At 41.2% G+C, this 21,288-nt stretch overlaps 1 protein-coding gene across 7 annotated transcripts in view; it reads left to right on the forward strand.

The window, feature by feature from the left end:
- The first annotated feature begins 5,752 nt into the window (after positions 1–5,752).
- Positions 5,753–21,288, forward strand: part of cspg5a (chondroitin sulfate proteoglycan 5a) — a 64,764-nt gene continuing 49,228 nt past the window's right edge. For 2 of the 7 annotated variants that reach the window (XM_059338672.1, XM_059338676.1), the window contains exon 1: positions 5,754–6,268. In XM_059338672.1, coding sequence (XP_059194655.1) covers positions 6,172–6,268 — 97 coding nt within the window. In that variant the 5' untranslated portion in view covers positions 5,754–6,171. Of the gene's footprint in view, positions 6,269–21,288 lie in introns of all 7 variants that reach the window. The other 5 variants (XM_059338674.1, XM_059338671.1, XM_059338673.1 and 2 more) reach the window with 4 other exon arrangements.

A 21,288-nucleotide genomic window follows, 5' to 3' on the forward strand; every position in this document is an offset into this window, starting at 1 on the left:
AAGAAGTCTATAACTCTGGATGACTGTTGAGGACTGGTGTAAGCTTTCACAAACCGTGTTGCTTTTTTGTCTCTTAATACTGGAGCTGCAGCAGAAGGAGACTGACTTGCAGCCATGGAAAAGGGGGAAAAAAAGATGACAACAGAGTCCAGTGATCTACCTATGTGAATGTGAGTACTGTATTAATGTATTAAGGTTTGAAAACATGAATCTATCCTTTAACAATAAACCAGGCCACAACATCTCATTACCATATGTGCAGCAAATGGCAAACAAGCTCCAAGGCCAGCTTCTGCTCTCATTACCTTGTATTCATAACGGATAAGGCTAATTAGACCAGATACACTTTAGTCACATATAGATATATAGGTCATAAAATGACCCCAGGTCTGTTATTGCACACTTACAGACTGACTGCATTGTGTTCGTTCCAGTTGTTTACACTGTGAAAGATCGAACAACATTGAGTTTACACTAGTGAGCAATTTGTTTTTTGCACCGGTGACTCTGTTCATGATCATATATCTGATCATATAAGAGGTTCTAATTGCATCTGTCCTGTCTCTGCTGCTCTCGTATTGCTTTTCTTACTTAGTCTTTGTTTTGATGAGTAAATAATGCATTCTAGCAAGCACTAATTACCCAAGCTTATCCCATAAGATTAGGTCAGATCATTTGTTCCATCATTTTGTTGCGAAGGGAATTCAAGAACTTTTCATTTCTGTAACTTTTTTTATTTCTTTTGCACTTCCCATGAAAAAAACATGAAATTAAATTTGCAGGGAAACAAAGAAATAATTAGATTTCAGAAATTAGATTTATTTTTATGGTGTTGACTTTGACAGGTGCAGCTGCAGCCAAATGTGAGTTCCCATGTTTGCTCAACTTTATTGCAATTTTTTATTGTGTTGCTTACAGTATGAGAGAAGTAGAGGAGAAGATTCAGGGATGACGGGGGATGTAATAAGTGTTTGTTATGCACAGGGTGGCATGTATTCTCTCTGAGATACAGATGCAGGGGGTGGGCTTTATGTTTTAAAGGTGAATAAGAGGGATTAAATGACCCCTAATCCATGTGTTGATGAGCACTGTCCCCCTTTTAATATCTCTAAAACAGTTGACCTGGACTGTCACAACAACAACACGTGACTCTCAATCTGATATGATAGCTGTTCAAGGAATTAACCCCAAAATACTGGCAAACGGCGTGCTGCCAGACAGAATTAGGATGTTTTTGTGTATGTGTGTTTGCATAGAGGGAACATCAAGGTTGTCATCTGCTGTGTCACTGTGTACTGATGCCAGCGACGCAGATTTTTGTACATTTGGGCAGCATTTACACTGCTGATGGACAGAAATGTTGGTGGTTGACTTAAAGCTGTAGTGCAGGACTTAAATAAACGAATGTGCATTACGTTAAAGCCCTTGCCAAATGAGTTCACACAATGCTGATTTAGGCCTGTCGCCACCAGGGACAGTCTTCTGTATTTTGCAAGTATACCCAAATTGTGGTGTCTGTAGTAAACTTACTTTCTGCCCTTGGACATGCTGGTATATGTAAAATATGCAGTGCTCGTTAAAAACGTGTCTGAGCATAAACACATTTTTTAGAGTAAGATTGTTTTTTCCGGACTTTTGCACCATGTATAAAGACATCAACCAATCCTGTTGTGTTGTTTACTTATGAATATAAAACAACAACAACACTGGGGCTCAGGACATTGAACCAAAATGGCTAATTTGTTACTTCTTTCAACCCAGGCGGCAACCTCCGGTTCAGAGCAGTGAGGCAAATCAGGAAGTGCCTGAAGCTGCATTCTACCAAAAATTCCAGCAGGGGGCTCTGACGGTGGCTGCAGAAGCATTTCGGTCAATTCATTTCAATGCAAAATGAGAAAACTTTTCACTTCATTAATTACCTCAGAAATCTTCTTTAGGACACTATGGTCTCAATCTCTAGTAAAAAATCTTCTTCAAGACAATTTGATGTTAATAGTGTAAATAATGGCTCCATTTAGAAGAAAATAGAAGATAAAGAATCATATGATTTGGGGCGTGGCTACCTTTGATTGACAGCTCACTAACAAGGCGAGCCGTCATCAGGAGAGAAGCAGAACAATGCATATCCATGGCAACGTGTCAATAAAGTTATATGTAATATTACATATACAAAAAGGACGTTTATCGGTTTGGTCTCATAACTTTGAGCCTTTCACTGTATTTTCACCTAATGTTTATTTGAACGTTTTGTTCAGTAAAATGTCTTGTTCAGTGTTTGGTTGGACTAACAGACACTCCAAGGAGTCCCTGTTCAGTTTTCTGAGGTAAGTAACATACATTTTGTTTTTGTTTTTTGCCAAAACTAAGATCCCAGTTAATGCTCCAGTTAATGCTAACATGAATTAGCAGCGGCTTCTCTCAGTCAGGTTGAGGTGTAGAGAGGCATGTAGTCGGTGATCAGATCCCTCTCGCTCCTCCACAGTCCAAATATGGTCTTCTCCCCGTATCGGAAACAAGATGGCGACACAAGATGGGGACGAGAGTAACGCCGAGCACAATGCCTCAAATGAGCAGTCCACAAACCAATCGGTGACATCACGGTGACTACATCCATTCCAGTCTATGTCTCAACCCCGACAAACACAGAGCATACCAGATGCACCTCTCTATTCGAACCTTCACAATAAAAGCCCAAGACATATAAACTACGTAACTGTTTGCTAGAGGGAACTCAAATTGATTTAGAGTATTCTTCAAGTGAAACTTGATACAATAGCTCAGAGTGGCTTAGGCTGGACAACAAGTGACCTCAGACAGACTGCCAGATGCTGCTCTGGGTCAATAAGATCCTGGTACAAATCCTTATAAAGCTTTTATTGAACAATTGTTGCATCCATCCATCCATTTTCAACCACTTATCTGGGGCTGGGTCATGTGGGAACCATGCTAAGAAAGGTATTCCAGGCGTCCCTCTCCCCAGCCACAACTTCCAGCTCCTCCTGGGCGACCGAGAGGCATTCCCAAACCAGATGAGAGAGATAATTATAGAATAGATAAGTGTGTTCTGGGTCGACCACGGGGTCTCTTACCAGGCGGACATGCTCAGAACACCTCTAACGGGAGGCGACCAGTAGGCATCTTTACCAGATGCCTGATGCTACTCCAAGCTCATGACTATAGGTGAGGGTTGAAACGTGGACAGACTGGTTCGGCTTCCAGCTCAGCTCTTTCTTCGCCACAGAAGTCTGGTACCACACCTGCATCATCCCAGAGACACCTAAACTCCATTGCTTGGCGCATTTACACACTCCCCGACCAGATGCAACTGTTGCAGATTTGCATCGCTGCAAGTATAAATAGTTTTGATGGAAAATATTTGCTGTCAAGTTTTGCATTTTTGTGCCGTTTATTCGTCACTGCTGCAGCATGTAAAGGCCTTTAAGCTCCAAACACTGCTGTGTCTAAAAGACTGTAGACTGTGTTAATAAGCATTTGATTGTGAGAGTTTAATTAGCACCAATGATTCACCTGAGACACGACGACAGCTCAGTTGAGTCAGAATAGGCATGAAGACAGATGAAAAGACAAATATCCCACTTTATTAGGTTTTTGGTGCATTGAAAGATAGAACCGAAATAAATGTGCCTGAAATTTTAGTTCATAACAGATGGGATGTGTTTTGTTATTGTCCCTCTGTCCAGCGCTGCTGTCAGCTCATATTGGCGTCACACAGCGGAATAGATAAAACCAGTCGTCCAGTGAAATCAGATGAAAGAAGAAATGAGCAGGAAGGTCTGCAGTGTGAATGTAATCTTATTGTGCTCATAATGAATACACTGATGGTTGTGTGGACCACAGAGAGACACAGGAATGACAGGTGCTTTGTACTTATTCCAGATTCTTTTTCTTGGCAACAATGTTTTGAGAGGATTCACATTGTTTGTGCAGTGTTCCCAAAAGTCTCTTCCAGAAAAAGGACCATATTTTATAAGATTTCAATGGAAGCCACTAAAAATGTCCTCTTGACCTACTTTTCACAATTCATCAAACACATTTTCTATTCCACTACACATTTTGGATTTCATTTCCCTGGCATTGCTTCTTGCATTCATATGCACACGTACACATAAACAACCAACTGCAGACGCACGCACGCACACATACACACACACACACACACACACACACAAAACATCTCCTGTTGCCCAGCCCCTCTCTCTTTATGCTTTTTTTGTGTGTGGAAGAATGCCCACGACCCCCACCGCCACCATTACCCCCGGGGCCCTTGGGCATTCATCACCGTATGCATCCCCCCGTTTACCCCTCTAACCCTCCCCTTCTCACCCAGACACCCCCCATGTCTCCCCCCCTCCCCCCTTTTGTTTGCTTCTCTGTGTCACACCATTAAACAAAGCTGGTTGTTTTGACGGCATCAAACACCACACTTATTTTTTTTTTTTTACATAATCTCAAACTGCTTCATCCTCTCCAACACACACACACACACACTGAGTGATGAAGGGAAGTTAAGCTCCTTCAGTATAGGCCGATTTCCCTTGGGGAGAAAAAAAAAAGTGTCCAGAGCAGAGTGTGCACTCCTATTGAGATCCAACACACTCAGATGAATAGCAAATAACTGAAGGCTTTGGGAGAAGGAGGAATAGGAGGAGGTGGGAAAGTTTGGGGGAAAGGGAAAGAGGAAGAGGAAAACATGGGGGAAAATGTCTCAAAAGAGGAAGAAGAGGAATGTTTTGGGATGCAGACAGACAGGAGGAAGGAAGAAAAGGAGAAGGAATGAGCTTCCCGGGAGGAGGAGAAGGATGGCAGTAAAGGAGGAGGAAAATGACAGACATCATCTTCGCAAAGGTGCAGGAGAAAGGACAAAAGGACAAAATGAGGTTTAAAAAAACAGGGTTAAAAAACTCTTGGAATATTAAGGAGAAGATGAAGAGAAATGTCTGGAAGTGTGGAAGGATGTATAAAAAAAAGAGTCAGGAATAGAAAGAGGTGGAAAGACAAAAACATAGGATGGAGGAGGGTAATTCATTTTCTGGAGGAAAAAATTGTAAAGGGAGGGTTAAAAAGATAAGGACAAAGAAAGAAACCGAAAAGAAGAGGACAAGAATATCAGTGGAAAAGAGGTGAAAAAGTAGAACAAATTTTAAGGAAAAAGCAAGGCTGGAGAGAGGAGAGGGAGGGAAGTGTCTTGGGAATGAAAAGAAGAGGAGGAACAGTTGTATGAAAAAAAGGATGGAAAGTGGCGACAACTATGGAGATTTGACAGAAGAAAGGGAATGAGAACATCTTGGTGCAGAAGACAGAAAGTTTTGTGAAGAAAAACAAAAGAAACCTTGGAAGGTAAAAAGGAAGAAGAGAGGGAGGAGGAGAAATGTGGATGCTTTGGAGGACGAAAAAGTAGGAAAATGGAAGTAAAAGTGGAAATTGGAATAATGGGAACTTGAGTGGAGGAGAGAAAAGGAAACATGTTTGAAAAGAGGAAAATAACTAATGGAAGATGAAGAGGAGGGAAAATGTTTGGAAAAGAGGAAAGATGTGGACACTTTAAGGACGAAAAATAGGAACAACTTTAAAGAAAGGGAAGGATGGAGAGAGGAGGAGGAGGGAAGCGTCTTAGGAAAGGGGGGAGGAGGGATGAAGAGGGGGTGGGTGAGGGGAGGGGGGCATCAACAGCCCTCTGTCCCCTCCCCGGATGATGAGAAGGCTGCCGAGCGCTGCACTCTGCCGTGCGTTTGTTTCCCTCTCAGCCACAAAGTGCCCAAAAGCACCGATCCGTTCCGATCCCCGACCAAGCCGAGCCGAGCCACGGCGCATCCCCCGCCTCCACCACAGCTCAGCCACCACCTCCACCACCACCACCACCCCACCCTCGCCTCGCCGTCTCCGACCGCCGTTCTGTGGCAATGGAGCCGTAACCAACCTCAGTGTGCTTAAACTGAGCCGAGCGTGTGAAACAGCGGCGGAGACGAGGAGACAGCTGAGACCAAGCGGCTATGGAGGAGAAGCGCAGGGAGGCTGGAGTCTAGACTGCACGCAAACCAACAAACCCGGATTACTTTTTGCAACATTTTTTGAACTCTATTACCACCATTAAAGCAAAGGATTCCCCTTTTTTCCCGCCTGATAATCTTACTCTATCATTGCACGGTGAGGATGCAGGGGAAGGAGACGAGCTTTTGCACGGGATGCTGGAGACTAACGCTGCTGTCGTGCGTCCTGGCGCTGCACTTGATCCCGCTGTCTGTGCACGGTAAGAAAATTGCCCTTCACTGTGCACTTTAATCATGCAAAAAAAAAAAAAAAATCCACTTTTATTTGGTTAATTTTTGCTGCAGCAGCACGTCCTCTCGGAGGATTCAGGGTACCTAAACACACTCCCACAGGGCAGCCAGAAACGAGGTCAGTGAGGCTCGGATTGTAGGTTAGGAAGCTCTGCACACTCAACTGTTATTGATACACGATTGGTTTGTTAAAATCTCTCATATTATTCTGCACATTATATTGCTTTTGACATTTTCCAGTCACTGGGAACTGAAAATAAACACAACTTAGACCAAAATGTTAAATAACAAATTTTTCCACATAGTAGTGCAGAACACATCCCAATATCACACTAAAGGAATATAATAAGGATTTTAAGATTCCGTAATTCTTGTATTCTTGTATCGGTGCCTAGGGGGGCACACATGTCATTTTAGACTCATTATTGAACACTGTGTCCCTGCAGGAATATCTCAGAGATGTCACAGGAGACAAAAACCCGAAATTAGGTCACAATAAAGGCACAAGGAGACAATCTAAGCCCTTATGAATATTATAGAGACACAAGAGGAGGCAACAATGAGGTCAATGTAAACCCATTAGACACCATAGATACACTGCATGAACGAATATTAGGATATTAATTGGAATTAATTGCAGATGTAAGTCCATATAAGGACTAATATAATATAAGTATTTTTGATATATGAGCATGCAATGAGCTCAATGCTGCAGACTTTTTAAATCCCACAGCATGGTGAGGTTTTTTTTTTTTTTTTAAGCTTTTAACTCATTAAATGAACACCGATAAGACATCTTGGAAGCCAATCACAGCAGAATCAGGTCACTATATCAACACTCGGAGTGTTGCTGGCGCATTAAAAGCCACTGTATGAATATGATGGGAGATATTACAGAGATGTGTGACAGTGACAGCGTCCAGCCGATGCAGTAAACCGGATCCCTGAGGCGCACTGGCACTACAGCGACACAAAGGCGAGGATTAGGGCCGGGGGACTTTATGAATAATGCATGAAGGGATCTGGACGGACATTCTGATACACAGAGAGGAAAGAACAGAGAAAAAAAACGAGTAAACATAAAAAATAAAAAAAGACACGAAGGCTTTCTCTTTCTCTCTCCCTGTCTCTTTGTCTGAGATTCATTGCGCACGGCGGGCCACATTACTGTCAGATTAATAATGCAGGAACGTGCACGACATGAAATCAGTCTGGCGTTATAATCCAATATAATCTGGCTGATTCTTCTCGTCGCACTTGCTGAAATTCACGCAGTGTGATTTCAAGGTGAAGTCCCCCAAAAATGATGTTGTTATAGTGTGTGTTTTATTTGGAGCGCAAAGATCCGTCTGGAAGCTCTCAAAAGGGGGAAAATCATCAGTGGAGCATCCAAGAGCAGAGCAGTGCTCCCTGTCAGCTGCATGCATGAGCCAAATATGTAATGATTTAGCAAGCTGACCAATTTATGTCCTTTGTTTCAGTTTTTCCTTCAAATGTAATTTATATAAGGGTCTTTTTTCTTTTTAAAGGGGCCCTAATGTCTTATAGAAATGTAGAGTACGTCACCAGTTTTTAAAGCTGGTCCAGGCAGTGTAACGCACATGCATGTAAGAACAGTGTGCAGATTATTTGGCCTGATTTCCCTTTATGGTGCAGTCAGCGACTTCAATCCATTATTTGTCAAATTTGGTGGATATCACCTTATTGTTTGTGTGTATACCTTGAAAAAAAATCCAGTGTTCATACACAGCCCTGGCTCTGTAAATGGGAAGCTGCTCCAGCCAATGTGTTGCTGCCTGTGTACAGGACTGGGTAAAGCCACGGGTGGATGGATGAAGACTAGAATTGCAGACTCCATCTTTAAAGCAATGATTTGACATTGAGGAGAGATGAGAGGATTGAGATCAATCACTATCATTATGGTACCTCAGACAGGGCATATCCAACATTATGATATGGTTATAGTTTAAGTCAGTTTCACCCTCAGTTTTATTAGGTTTCAGCGGCAGAAATACATGGTTGTGTTTAGGAAATGTTCAAATTAGCTTGTTATGTAAAGTAATGTGAGGTCAATTAAATATGCTTGGTACTTTAACTTAGATTTTAAAAACAACACTGCCATTTGGTTTCACAAAGGACACAAACAATGGCCTGCCCTACTGTATCAGTTTGACCCACCCATCCAAGCGAACCTCATCCTTACACGGACTTTGTTGCTCTTTATACCACATCATCTGACTTCCTTCTTTGCTTTCCATCATAATTACGAGAGTTCGACACCTAAACAGCTTAGATATAAGATGTAGAGTCACCGACGTCTGTATTCTTATCTGTGATCGACCTTATGGACAGTCGATAATGGCCTTCTGTACCGACTAGAAGGTGCATCAGGTCCCTATGAGGATAATAACCACTGATAACACCAATTAAATCCAGTGATAATATTTGCAGTGGGTGCCGGCCTCTTCCAGTCTAAAAACATGCATGGTAGGTTATTTGTTGGCTCTTAATTGCCTATAGGTGTGAATGTCAGTCTGTCCTGTTATGCCTGAGACTGGCTGGCCACCTGTCCAAGGTTTTACCTGTCTCTTAGACTGTGTCAGCTGGGATTGGATCAGCAGATCTTATTATGAACTGTTATAAAATGTAAGTGTAAAATCATCAATTTGTGGTTTTTATGGGGCTTATGTGCAGGAGTATTTCTTTCCTCAGTGACTTCCTTGATTCTCTGCTCTTGAGTTGTCAAGATATTTTAATCTCATGTTTCCACTAGAGAGAAGGCAAGAGATCACTAAAGTCATTAGGATACATTCTCTGGGGGACCTCCACCAAATTTCATGGGAATCCATTTAATTTCATTTAGGACCAAAGCGCTGACAGACATTACTGTCCATAGAGCCCTGTGGCTAGTGTGGCTAAAACTATGTGAGTATTTAGGGGATCAATGCAGGATAATGAATGTGATCGTCTTAAAATTACCTTTGAGCGTTTATAAGCACTTTAAACTTCCCCTTCAGGAAAGTCTTTGGAAGGTGGATATTTAATGAAAAGAGGTTGGCAGATCTGGCACAGACGCCTTAAGACAACCTTGGGCTAACCCTCCTCCCCCTCCTCCTCCATCCCCTTCACACACACACACACACACACACACAGACAAGTCTTCTCGCTTCGCCGGTGGAGTGTGGAGGCGGCAGCTTGCCCCACATCTGTGAATGATGCTCAGACGACCAAGGCCAACTGCCCCAAACTGACAGCAGCCGCCTAGAACGCCGCCAGTCATTTCCTGTCAGCTTTTCTCCGGTGGCCATTTGCAATCCTCCTCCTTCTGTGTGTTTAACGCGGATGATATGCCACCGCCGCCACCGCCACCCCCTCCTCCCCTCCCCCACGCAGAGTTAAGCTGGTAGATAGGTGATTGACAGACTAATGGTTTCTGTACTGAAACTCATGGATGTACTACTGCGCCCTTCTCCACTCCCTATATCTTCCCTCCTCCTCTGCCTCTCCTCTGGCCTGCTGACACATATCTGCTGGCTAGCAGATTATCTTTGATGTGCAGTAGGTTAATCTTCAAGCCAAATTCCCCCTCCATGACTCCACTAACCCAGTCCAGCCTCTTTTTTTCTTCTTTTTTTTGTTTTGTTTTTTGCAGCGTGCAAAAGGGAAAAACTAGGAAAAAAATAGATGACCAATCATAAAGATTTATGCCGTTCTACATCTCTGGTTATTGGGGAACAATGGCTTTGCAGTCTCTCCTCTGCATCTTCTCTGTCGCCATGGAAACCACACACCATCCACTGACACTGGCTGGCAGAACAGTGTGTTCATATCGCCGCCATAATGTGTTCGCGCTTTGAATTTCATTCAGGCTCGAAATGTTGGTTGGATTTCTTGGCACACGCAGAAATGTCTTGCCAAGTTTCGTGGCTGTATGCCCACTGACCACGCACCAGTGTGTGTGCGTGTGTGTGTGTGTGTGTGTGTGTGTGTGTCCAACCCACTGGCGGTGGGTGTAGTCCATCATTACCAGCTCTAATTTGTAGATGATATCACTATTTGCACTGGTGTATTCATTATTTGTGCATAATGATTTCATGCGCGGCGTACTGTGTTTGATTGCCAGCAGATGTAACACGTTTCTCTGTTGGTTCTGCAAACATCAGTGTTTTGACTCTTAATTTGTATGCAAGAAGGAACGTGTAGTGCGTCTTCAAAGAGGCCGCGTCAGTACTCGAGTTCTCTTAAAATCTTTCCTGAAACGTTCAACAGAAAGCAGAGAAAGTGACGTCGCTTTAGACACGGCAGCGATCAGAGACTGTGTATGACAGATGTCAGGACCAATGACTGATGACTCGGCACATCACTGCAGTTGAACATGTCAAACTGCTGATGCCATAATGAGCCTAGTTCGGAGAGTTATAAGCAGTAACGTGCAATCATGTTAACAGAGTGACAGCAAAAGGAAAATGTGCAGTTCCGAGTCAGTGGTTTCAGTCTGACAGCAGTGATGGGACACATATGTTTCCTCTGCTTTGTTTGACTCCACTCACTGTGGCGACATTCAGACTGCAGGCAAAAGTGGCTGAACTTGACTGTTTTGCTCATATGTGACTCAGATTTGAACAGCAGAAATCACATGGAATCAGATGTTTTCAAATCAGACCTAGACCTCTTTCACATGTGGTCCTAAATCGGATCCAGGACTGATGTTTCCAATGCGACCTCAGTCTGAACAGTCACTTTTACGACGCTCTAGAGTGACAACCCTCACAATTCTGTGCTGGCGGGGCGTAAGTCAGTTGGGAGCAGTGATTTTACAATCGTTTATGTCGATCCAACCACTCCTGGCTCTGACTCCTCATCTACACACAGCTCCGTACAGACGTAGCAGCCATCATCTGCTCATAACTTCTCCAGCTTCCACTGTAAACACAATGTGAACGGCCGAACACAAAAATCGGATCTGAGAAAAAAAATCCAAATTTAGCATCGAGGCTAGTTTTTACCATAGCCTTTTGGTAGCAGGTCCCTTTCTCTGTTTTGTTTTCACTGTGGATAGTACCCAGTTGATGAAAAAACTGAGTGGTCGCTAATGACAGTAGCTTGGCTATTTGGGAGGTTTTGTGCAGGATGTCCCGTGTCTAGAGATGTTTTAATCTCTATAAACATCTGTAGGTAAGATTAAACAATTGAAATCATCTTTGCTTGCAGCCTAGCATCAAAGCAGGTGTTTCGGTTCAAACCACCAAAGTTGCATTAAAAGTTAGATTTTATCTATTCTCCGTGCGGAGCAAAGCGCGGTAGAAACTTTTCTCGCAGCTCTAAATTGGGATCTGTGGTGGCTATTATGTCCCTCATCCCAGATAAATCTGCTTGTTGGGGAACTAAGTGATCCTAATCTCATTTGTAATATCCTCCCACCTGGATCTGCCTGCAGGCCAACATTAGCATACGTATGTGGCCACAGGCTTGACCCGACCAGCTGCTGGCTTCTACACTGTGTCACTGTGTGTGCTGACGTACTGTACTGTACATATGAGTTTGTGTGCATGAACGTTTCAGCTGCCTCCGAGGGGCAAAAGTCCTCAGTAAAGTAACAAAAGGCATAAAATAAATACATTTGGAATATGTGATGATGAAAAATGAGCAGGATTTGTTGACAGAACTTTAAGATACAACTCAGAATATTCTATCCTCTCACAATAAAACAACCCGCAATCAAATGTGGTTTTCAGTCTCTTTAGTCATTGACTCTGCCTCTTTAATTTAAACCTCTTCTTGTATCGTCAAGCTTATCTACCAGTTAGTCAACTCCTTCCTCCTTCAAACAGCTGTTAACCCTAAAAAAATTTAATTATCCTGCGTTTCAGTGGGAGATTTTAGTGTCCCATTATGGACCACAGTGATGGTGTGGTAAGCTTTAATCAATAACAACGAAGAGACAGTGATGAATTGATAGATTGATTGTATTAGATGTTTTTTAAAACTCCGTACAGCAAGAGTTACATTCATGGTGGATGAAAACCTGATGATTTGACATGACGTAACTTATAACTAAGTATTTGTGTGTAATAAAATCATAAAAATATAATATTCTGTAGTGACACTTTAAAAGAGCCTTTTTGCATAATGAGTACTTTTACTGTACTATTTCGTTAGTACATTTACTGTTATTTGACGTTAAGTGTTTCTTTTTTATACATTTTTTTAGTGTAGATTTAGCCAAAACATACACACTGTACATGAGCAATACACTACTGCTATTACTGGTTGCGGCTCATTGTACACTGAAGTTGTTGCACAATGCTGTTTTTGGGGCTAGACAGGAGTACAATCCTTGAGAAAACTGCTTATCCTTGTATGTTTCAGCATTAAAAAAAATCAAAATCTGACAGGATACAAAAGAATTTGTGTTCAGCCTCCAAAAACTCACTTAAGCTCAGCGTCATTCAAGAAGTAAGTGGATATTTCTCATCGTCCTTGTCAGTGTCCAGGTGTTTTCTGCTGCTGCAGGTGTGACTTTTGTTTGTGGTGTCATTGTCTGTGTCCTCTGCGTTCTGGTCATCTAGAAGTTTTTTGGTGCAGGTGGAAAAGTTTCATGAGCAGTCTGACAGTGACAGGCTGCTTCTGCCCTTCCCGCTCAAAGACAAAATAATTAGCGTACAGTATGTGTGCTTTTTTTATTTTTTTTAGCAGTGCTGAGTTGGCGTTGTTCTCAAACCCTGGGTGCCCTTGAACAGTAATTTACATGTTTGTGTGTGTGGTGTTCATGTAGGCGGTATGTGTGTGTGAGACACAGGGTGAAAAAAGATGGAATAAGAGTAATAATAATAAATATCTTTTTTCTTGTGCGTAGGCTTGCACCTGTCTCTGTGTGTGCTTCTGCAACGATATAGCGGCTTTATGCAGTCAATATGCTGTAAATGAGTGTGTGTGTGTGTGTGTGTGTTGCTGTGCTGTGTAGGTGCTAGACTGTCTGTGTATTCGCGTGTCCTTGGTGAAGCGAGTCATTGAGTTCATGCTCGTGCACGAGCTCCTCTCTCGTCTCCGTCAGCGTGGGCTCGCTGATCGTTCCTCCCCAGCCCTCTTTTTCTTCTTCTTCTTCTTCTTCTTCTTCTTCTTCTTCTTCTACCACAGACTGTGATATTAGCATTCAGCGCGCACGTCACACGCTTACGTGAACACATGCACAAACACACTCCTGTCATAGCATCAAAAACCAGCTTTAGCAGAAAGACAGATAATTAGAGAAGAGGATTTATTTGGTTTGTGTGTTTGAGGTTTTCTCTTGTGGAATGAGTTTGCTTCACAGTTTGTGTTCAGGTTTGCACAACAGAGCAGAATTGATTGGAAAAAAGACAATTACAGCTGAAATGATTAGTCAAGTAATTGACTATCTTTGGGTTTTTGACTCTTGGTCAGATGAAATAAGTCACTGGAGAATGTCAGCTTGCGCTTTTGGAATTTGTGGTTTGTCATAGGCTTACAGATTTGCCTAGAAAAACTTGCAGGACTGCAGGTGAAAACGTTGCTCTTGTTCTGGTATTTCAGCCTCACACTTTTGCAACCCAATGTGGTCAGACAACTGGTCAAATGAGCTACTCCTTTGAATGAAACCAAACCAAGTAGCTATTGCGATGCCACATCAGTAAACTTTTTGTAAGGACTTTTGAATGGCACAGATAAATGATGTCATCCTATAGAGAAGGACATCAGATTATAAAACACTTAAAGCTAGTTCTGTTTTTAGGAAAGTTTCACATATATAAGAAGAAATGGGCTGACTCCAAACCCAGCTTTTTTCACTTTCTACATGAACTGGAGCAATACTGCACTTCTATTAAAGGACTTAAGAGCATGAAGACTCTGAAAACGGACTTTGTTTTTGACAAATACTTTATTCATTGATGAATTATACATCATGTTTTTTATTTTTGTTTTGGTTCATTTAATTTGGAGGTACTGTATATAGTTTATACCAGTTACAGTTTTATATTCTATCTTATTTTAACAATTTTAAGTGAAAGATGCACAAATTAATACACACCTTTCAACCAGATTTTGTGACTTCATCCAAAGGCTGTGGACTTTTTGCCGCAAAAGGATCTGAACCATTACTTAATTAATGCACCAAAGTCCCTCTGACTGGTTGAGTTTAGGATAGCATTTTCTTTTTTTAATCTTCTTTCTTCTTCTTAGTGATTTTTTTTTTATTCAGTTGTTAGAATTCAGAATAAACAGTGATGATTTTAAAATAAAAACAGAAAATAATGAGCGCAACATGTACTGTAGATATCAGACTGTAAGAGGTAAGATGGGAAGAGTGTGTGTGTGCATGTGTGTGTGTTAGTGTGTGAAACATACAGATACACACATGCATACATGCTTACACACTTGAATTTTAATTGGCTGACGGTTCAAAATCAGGTCATAGAAGAGGAAAAAAAGCGGGCTGTCTAAATGTACAGTGGATGCATGGATGCACACATACAGTATGCATACACTTAACATGCACACACACACACACACACACACACACACACACATGTTAATGAGTGTGGAAATGCGGAAATCGTACTTGTGTATGCTTGCACGTGTCCACACACACACGCACACACACACACACACACACACATACACACACACACACATATACGTAGGACTTATAACCTCATAAAAAGCGCAGTTCTTCAAAGATTATTATAAGGTGTGTGTCCCTGCGTGTACAAATATGTGTTTGTGTGTGTGTGTTTAATGTGCGCGGATGCAGATCTTGTCGAGTTTTGCAGCACCGCATCGGCTCTACCAAGGCCAAGGCTGAGAACGTTTCTATGGCAACACATCCTTCCTCCATCCCACCACCTGTGGAGTCAGAAATGAAAGGATTTATGTGATGGGATGAGAAAAACGAGAGACAGAGAGAAGAGGAGAAACAGAGAGAGAAATGCTCGGAGAAAGATGAGGAAGGATCCAAAGGATTTATTTGACGAGGAGAGAGAGAGAAAGAGAGAGAGAGAGAGAGAGAGGGATGAAATGGACAAAATTTATGAGATGGGAAGAGGGAGAACAAGAAAGTAAAGAATAAGAGATTGAGGAAGAGTGAGAGCGGCTGGTGTAAAATCAATGCCGAGGTTTTCAATTAGAGCTGAATGCAGATCTGTGCATTTCCTCTTTATATCGATATTAATGAGCAGCGTTGAGTAAAGATAAAAAAGCCTCATGTCTTATTCATTAGAGAGTGTGGGAATGAGAAAAGAGGAGTGTGCGTGCGTGTGTGTGTGTGTGTGTGGTTGGTTCTCTTGAGGTTCAGGTATTTGAAGCTAAAATCAATGAGGGAGAGCTGAAGAGGCTCTCACTCACTCACTTGGCTTCATCAGTCCGCTCAAAATGGACATTTTCACGAATTAATTAATTAAATCATCTCTCCTGGGCGTTTTAGGTCCACACACTGCAAGAAATACACAAAACTGTCACATTGAAGTCAGTTTTTTGGCTAAATAAGCAGAGAAACCAACATGAATCACAGTTGCACAGTTTCATCAATTTCTGAGCCAGATCAAATGTTTCTAACATGGTTACATAAAATGCAAATATTTGATGATACTGATGATTCTTTATTTACACAAATTTGAATTTGTATGTCCTAAGTTGATTGATTAACCACAAACAGATTTTCTTTAGTTTATCAGTTTGCACAAATGAGAAAAATCTGCTGCACCCCACACAGGAATAAATAAAACGGTGACAGCTAAACCGCATTTAAAGGTCAAAAGGGTTTTTATCTGATGAGACCCAATGAATGACGATAACTGCATGGAAGATAACTGATAACTCCTGGAAGGCATTCAAGGATTTGCACTTTGTTTTAAACACAAAAAGTGACAGAAATAGTTGTGTGAGAGAGGAGTTCGAACCTTGTCTGCTTTTATTACTTTTGCTGTCAAAGTAGTCCATTGCAATTTAAGATTTAGTATAATCAATACAACGTGAAAGTATTTTATCACCTTGTCCAGATAGAACACCACACCGGTGTGGTTATACACACAGTTTGAATGTTTCCAGTGGTTATCAGCCCATTAAATTACTTGCTTTATTAACAGTTATTCGTCGTATTTCCATTAAGTTATTGCTCTGCCCATTTTGCAGATTGGATGATAAGAAAAGCTTGATGGAAACACCAGAATTCCATAAAACAAAAAGCCCATAAAAGTTTTTACGCTTGATTATGGTGTTTTTTGTCTTTTTTTCGAAAAATAGCTATGGAAGCGCTTTTTGTGAATAAATTCTGACGCTGCTTTAAAAACTTTAATGGAAACACAGCTAGTGCTGTAATGTCTGCATGTGGGGGACAGCTGGGGTGTTTTATATTTAGCCAGCATGCATATCTTTAGTCACATATGGTATTTAATCCCAATCATATTTTTTCCTAAACCTAACCATGTAGACACACCAGTCATTTTAAGATATTTAAACCATGATCTTGATAAACCTAACCATGTTGCTTTGGTGCTTAGATCTTATGGAAATTAAAGTGTAACCTATCAAACTGTATGTACCTTCTAGTAGGTAGAGCAGGCACCTTCTGACCAACACTATAACAACTGATAAGGGCTATTTAATAGGCTGATACGTGTTGGTGGGTCATGGCAATTAATGCAATTTGACCTGTCGTCTTGACTCTTTCACCTGTTTTCTTCTCTGACCTTTCTCACTCACACCTGGCAAAGCCATACAGCACTTCATAACTGATGTATAATTGAATTCTGGCACCACTTTTGCCTTTTTTCTTGACTAAATAAGTGACTGCAAGGAAAATGGTGTACCTTGCTCTTTAATTACTTGCTTATTGTCAAATGTTACACCCACAGAACCTGAGGTGACATCATTAATTTTTGTGGAATCTGCTGTTTTCTAATAATATTTAATTCATTCAGACTGACACACTACATATGCCGTATTGTGATGGCTTTTTGCATGTAATCTAATCAGTGAAATTTAAATATATTTACGTAGATTTCACCACCGACACCTCAAACATTAAACCTCGATGAAAACCTTTGTTAGATTTTGTTTGTTTGCCATCCAGTGTCCAACCTTTCCCCTTCTGCCTCCAGTCTGGGTCAGCAAACTAGCTGGCGGGCCCGAACTGTCACCACCAATCAGGGTCCTCTTTACAGACTGTCACAGCCAATCAGAGTGCCCCAAGTCTGCGGGTGGTTTTAGTGGCTTCCCCTCTCCAAACTGATCTGGGTTAAACAAAAGGCGAGGCCTGAGGGTCGGTGGCTCGCCAGCGCAGGCTAACAGCACTTGGCCTTGAGGCGCCATCACCCCCAAACAATCAGTCTGAGACACACACACACACACACACACACACACACACACACACACACACACACGAAGACAAGCCAAACTCTTCTCATTATGACCATCCACACCCTTCACCAGAGGAGCTGGAAGCCACCCCAATTACCAGTGGCTCATACTGGCAAAGAGACAACCCACACCACATACACACACACACACACACACACACACACACACACACACACACACACACACACACACAATATAAACACTCACAGACAGTGTGAGGAATCTCCTTATGTAATACTGTTTGATTATCTCATGTAAAGTCGGAGTGAAGCAAACAAAGACTCGTTTATTCTGTCAGTTTTGTCTCATCCTGACCTCAGCTGGTCCGTCCTGGACCCAGACTGAGTCTGAATGGACTCGTCCTGACTCGACCCAACCTCGACCCTGCCAGCTGATGTCTAGTCTGCCAGGTCTGTGGCTCTAATTGGGTAAAAGACCCTGGTTGTTGTTGGTTTAGCTCGGCTTGCACTTTAAATGCCCCCAACACATTCCTTTTTCATGAACTCATTCAGTCTTTTTATTGAGTCATAGATTGTTATTTTGGTTAAAATACTCATAAAAGTTACCACAAAGTTGAAGTAACTTTCTCATTACATTCAACACGAGAAACTTAAGAACATAGGATAGAAATATCCAATTTTAATAAATGTTTTATATTTTTCTTAATTTAATGTTTGCGTTTCAAACCTTTTTCTTGGACAAAATAAAGTTACAAGCCTATTATTTTATAATGAAAATAATAATAAATGCAGTCTACTTCGTTATCTATGCAGTTGGCAACCAACAGCTGGACTTAGCTGGAGAGTGCTGTTTTAACCTTTAAACTTTAAATGAATTAGCTGACCGCCATTACACCTGAAAGCAAAATTTTTAAATATCAGAAAATAGAGAAAAAGTCCATCCCAGTTTTTCACCCATGTAGTGTCTCTAAATGTTTTGTTCTGTAGACCAGAACATAGAAATTTGCTTTGATATTGTATAAAACAGACAACGGACAAATTTTAAGGGGCTGTAAACGGAATTTTCCACCATTTTTGTATCAAAAATGACCTAATGAATAATGGTTGCTATTAGGTGATTCCAAAAAAAATAAATAATAATTTTTCAGTCAATCGACTAATCAATTAGTTGACAGATGAAGTATTTCTACTGTAAAGGGAGGAAGTGGTGACATTTTTCTTCATTTTCCTTTTATCTCCTCTCCAACATTAGTGCGTCTGTTGTAACCAGCAGTTATTTCTCTGCATGATTATAAATTATATTATGTGTTGACTAAGTTTCATAACACACGGAACCTTGAATTGACTTAAAACCTCACTGAAGAGTATTATTTCTGACATACAAGTGATTTAATGACATTGTTTCTATTCAGCCTTGATTTAATGGATTACTTAAGTGATTTGAATTCAGAAAACTTATTTTTTTTTTACAACCACCTTGTTATTCTTCATCTCCTCTTGCATATACATCTACTATTGTACAGAATCAAGAGTAAAATGTTTACTTTATTTGGCATTATTTAGTGCATTACATCTAGCTGTTGTTTTCCAGTGTGATGCAGTTTACTTTCTCCGGCTTCCATGTTTCTCATAAACCAGCTGTCTGTCAAAAGGTCCCTCCTCGTTAATCCAATTAGGCTAACGAGGCGGTGAAAGGGAGACATCTCCACTTAATTGGAGCTCAGTCCAGACACTGTGAAGATTCTGGCAGACTGACACCTCTGTGGTCTCCTCCAGCACCAGACCACCTGAGCTCTGATGTGTGGGTGTGTTTGTTTTACTCTTGTTTTGTTGGCAGTGGCGCAAAAGTCGGGGTATATATAATTGGTTTAATCACAGAAAAAATATAGTTTAAAGCACACACAGATAATATTAAAGTTTCTCTCTAGCAAATAAGACTTGTAATGGGAGTTTCACTGGGTGTGTCTGAAGGTTGCTTGACTGACAGGTGACTCACTCTAGGCTGTGTTGGTTCTCTTCTCCACCCAGACTCCACCTCGATTTGTCCAAAACTAGCATTTTAGGCTCCAGTAATTATGGACAACGTGAAGGCAGAAGTGATGTTAAAAGGAGCATAAAAGGAAAGGGAGAAGTAAGGGAATTTGGTAAAAAGCAGGAAGGATTCCGTGGCTATTCCACGGATTTTGAGTTAAGCAAATCCGTGGCTATTTCACGGATTCCTGTGAGACCATGTTGGTTTTATAATGCCTAACCAAGAACTTTTTTTTAAATTCTACAACCAAACGAAAATGTGGCCTATTTTGGTGGATAAAGCTAACAAAACTGAAAGTCAAATGTAAAGAAACAGCAACCATCCATTGAACAAGCTAATAACAACCGACTAGAAGGTAGAGTAGGCCCCTACTCGACCATACTTATGGGATGATAATGTCTTAATTGTGTGCATTTTGAGAAGCATGTGCTGATGTCTGCAGGCCAAATTGTGGATGCTTGCATTGAACCTGCAGAACAGTCAGAAAATGTTCCTTTACTGTACCAGGAGCCTCATACTGTAATGTAACTGGGCTGAAGCAGTTTTGAGAAGCGAGGCCACTGATAGTAGAAAGTACAGAGAAGATGTCTGTAGAGAGTTTTCCCTCGGGTACGGAGATACTGGCAGAGTAGGAGTAAAAGTCCAAAAGTCTTTCATGGACCATGAAAGCATCTCCCTTCCTCTCTGTCACTCTTTTTTACCATCTCCACTGTCACTTTGTCACACCCTCCCTCGTTTTTTCTCTCTCTCTCCCTTCTCTCTGTCATGATGTGTCACTTCTCCCTGTTCCCTCGTTACCATCGCTCCTCATCACCCGCTGTCATTCTTTCTGGTTGTGCGGCAGCCATTACTGTCTGTTTCTCAGTCTGTGCAGTTTGTATTCATCAGGCTTGTTATAGCAGGAGGAGGAAGAGGAGGAGGAGATAGTGTTGTTGAAGGCTGACCGGTTCCCCAGGAGATTCACCCAAACACCATGCTCATCCGGACAAACTGTCACTTAATGAGTGCATCGCTGTCAGATGTGTGTGTGTGTGTGTGTGTGTGTGTGTGTGTGTGTGTGTGTGTGTGTGTGTGTGTGTGTGAAAACACAAGCAAGAGATAATTGTCCAGCAATCTCCAAATTTTAAAAACTTTAAAAACTGAATTTTCCACCATTTTTGTATCAAGAATTACCTAATGAATAATGGTTGCTATTAGGTGATTCTCAAAAAAAATGTAAATAATTTTTCAGTCAATCGAGTAATCAATAAGTTGACAGATTAAGTATTTCTACTGTAAAGGAGGAAGTGATGACATTTTTCTTCATTTTCCTTCTATCTCCTCTCCAACATTGTAGTGCGTCTGTTGTAACCATCAGTTATTTCTCTGCATGATGTTTATAAATTATATTATGTGTTGACTAAGTTTCATAACACACAGAACCTTGAATTGACTTAAAACCCCACTGAAGAGTATTATTTCTGACATACAAGTGATTTAATGACATTGTTTCTATTCAGCCTTGATTTAATGGATTACTTAAGTGATCTGAATTCAGAAAACACTTTTTTTTTTTTTACAACCGTCTTTTTCTATTCTTTATCTCCTCTTATAAATCTACTATTGTACAGAATCAAGAGTAAAA

This window comes from Centropristis striata, chromosome 8 (assembly GCF_030273125.1).
Source record: "Centropristis striata isolate RG_2023a ecotype Rhode Island chromosome 8, C.striata_1.0, whole genome shotgun sequence".
In the NCBI taxonomy this organism is placed as follows: domain Eukaryota; kingdom Metazoa; phylum Chordata; class Actinopteri; order Perciformes; family Serranidae; genus Centropristis; species Centropristis striata.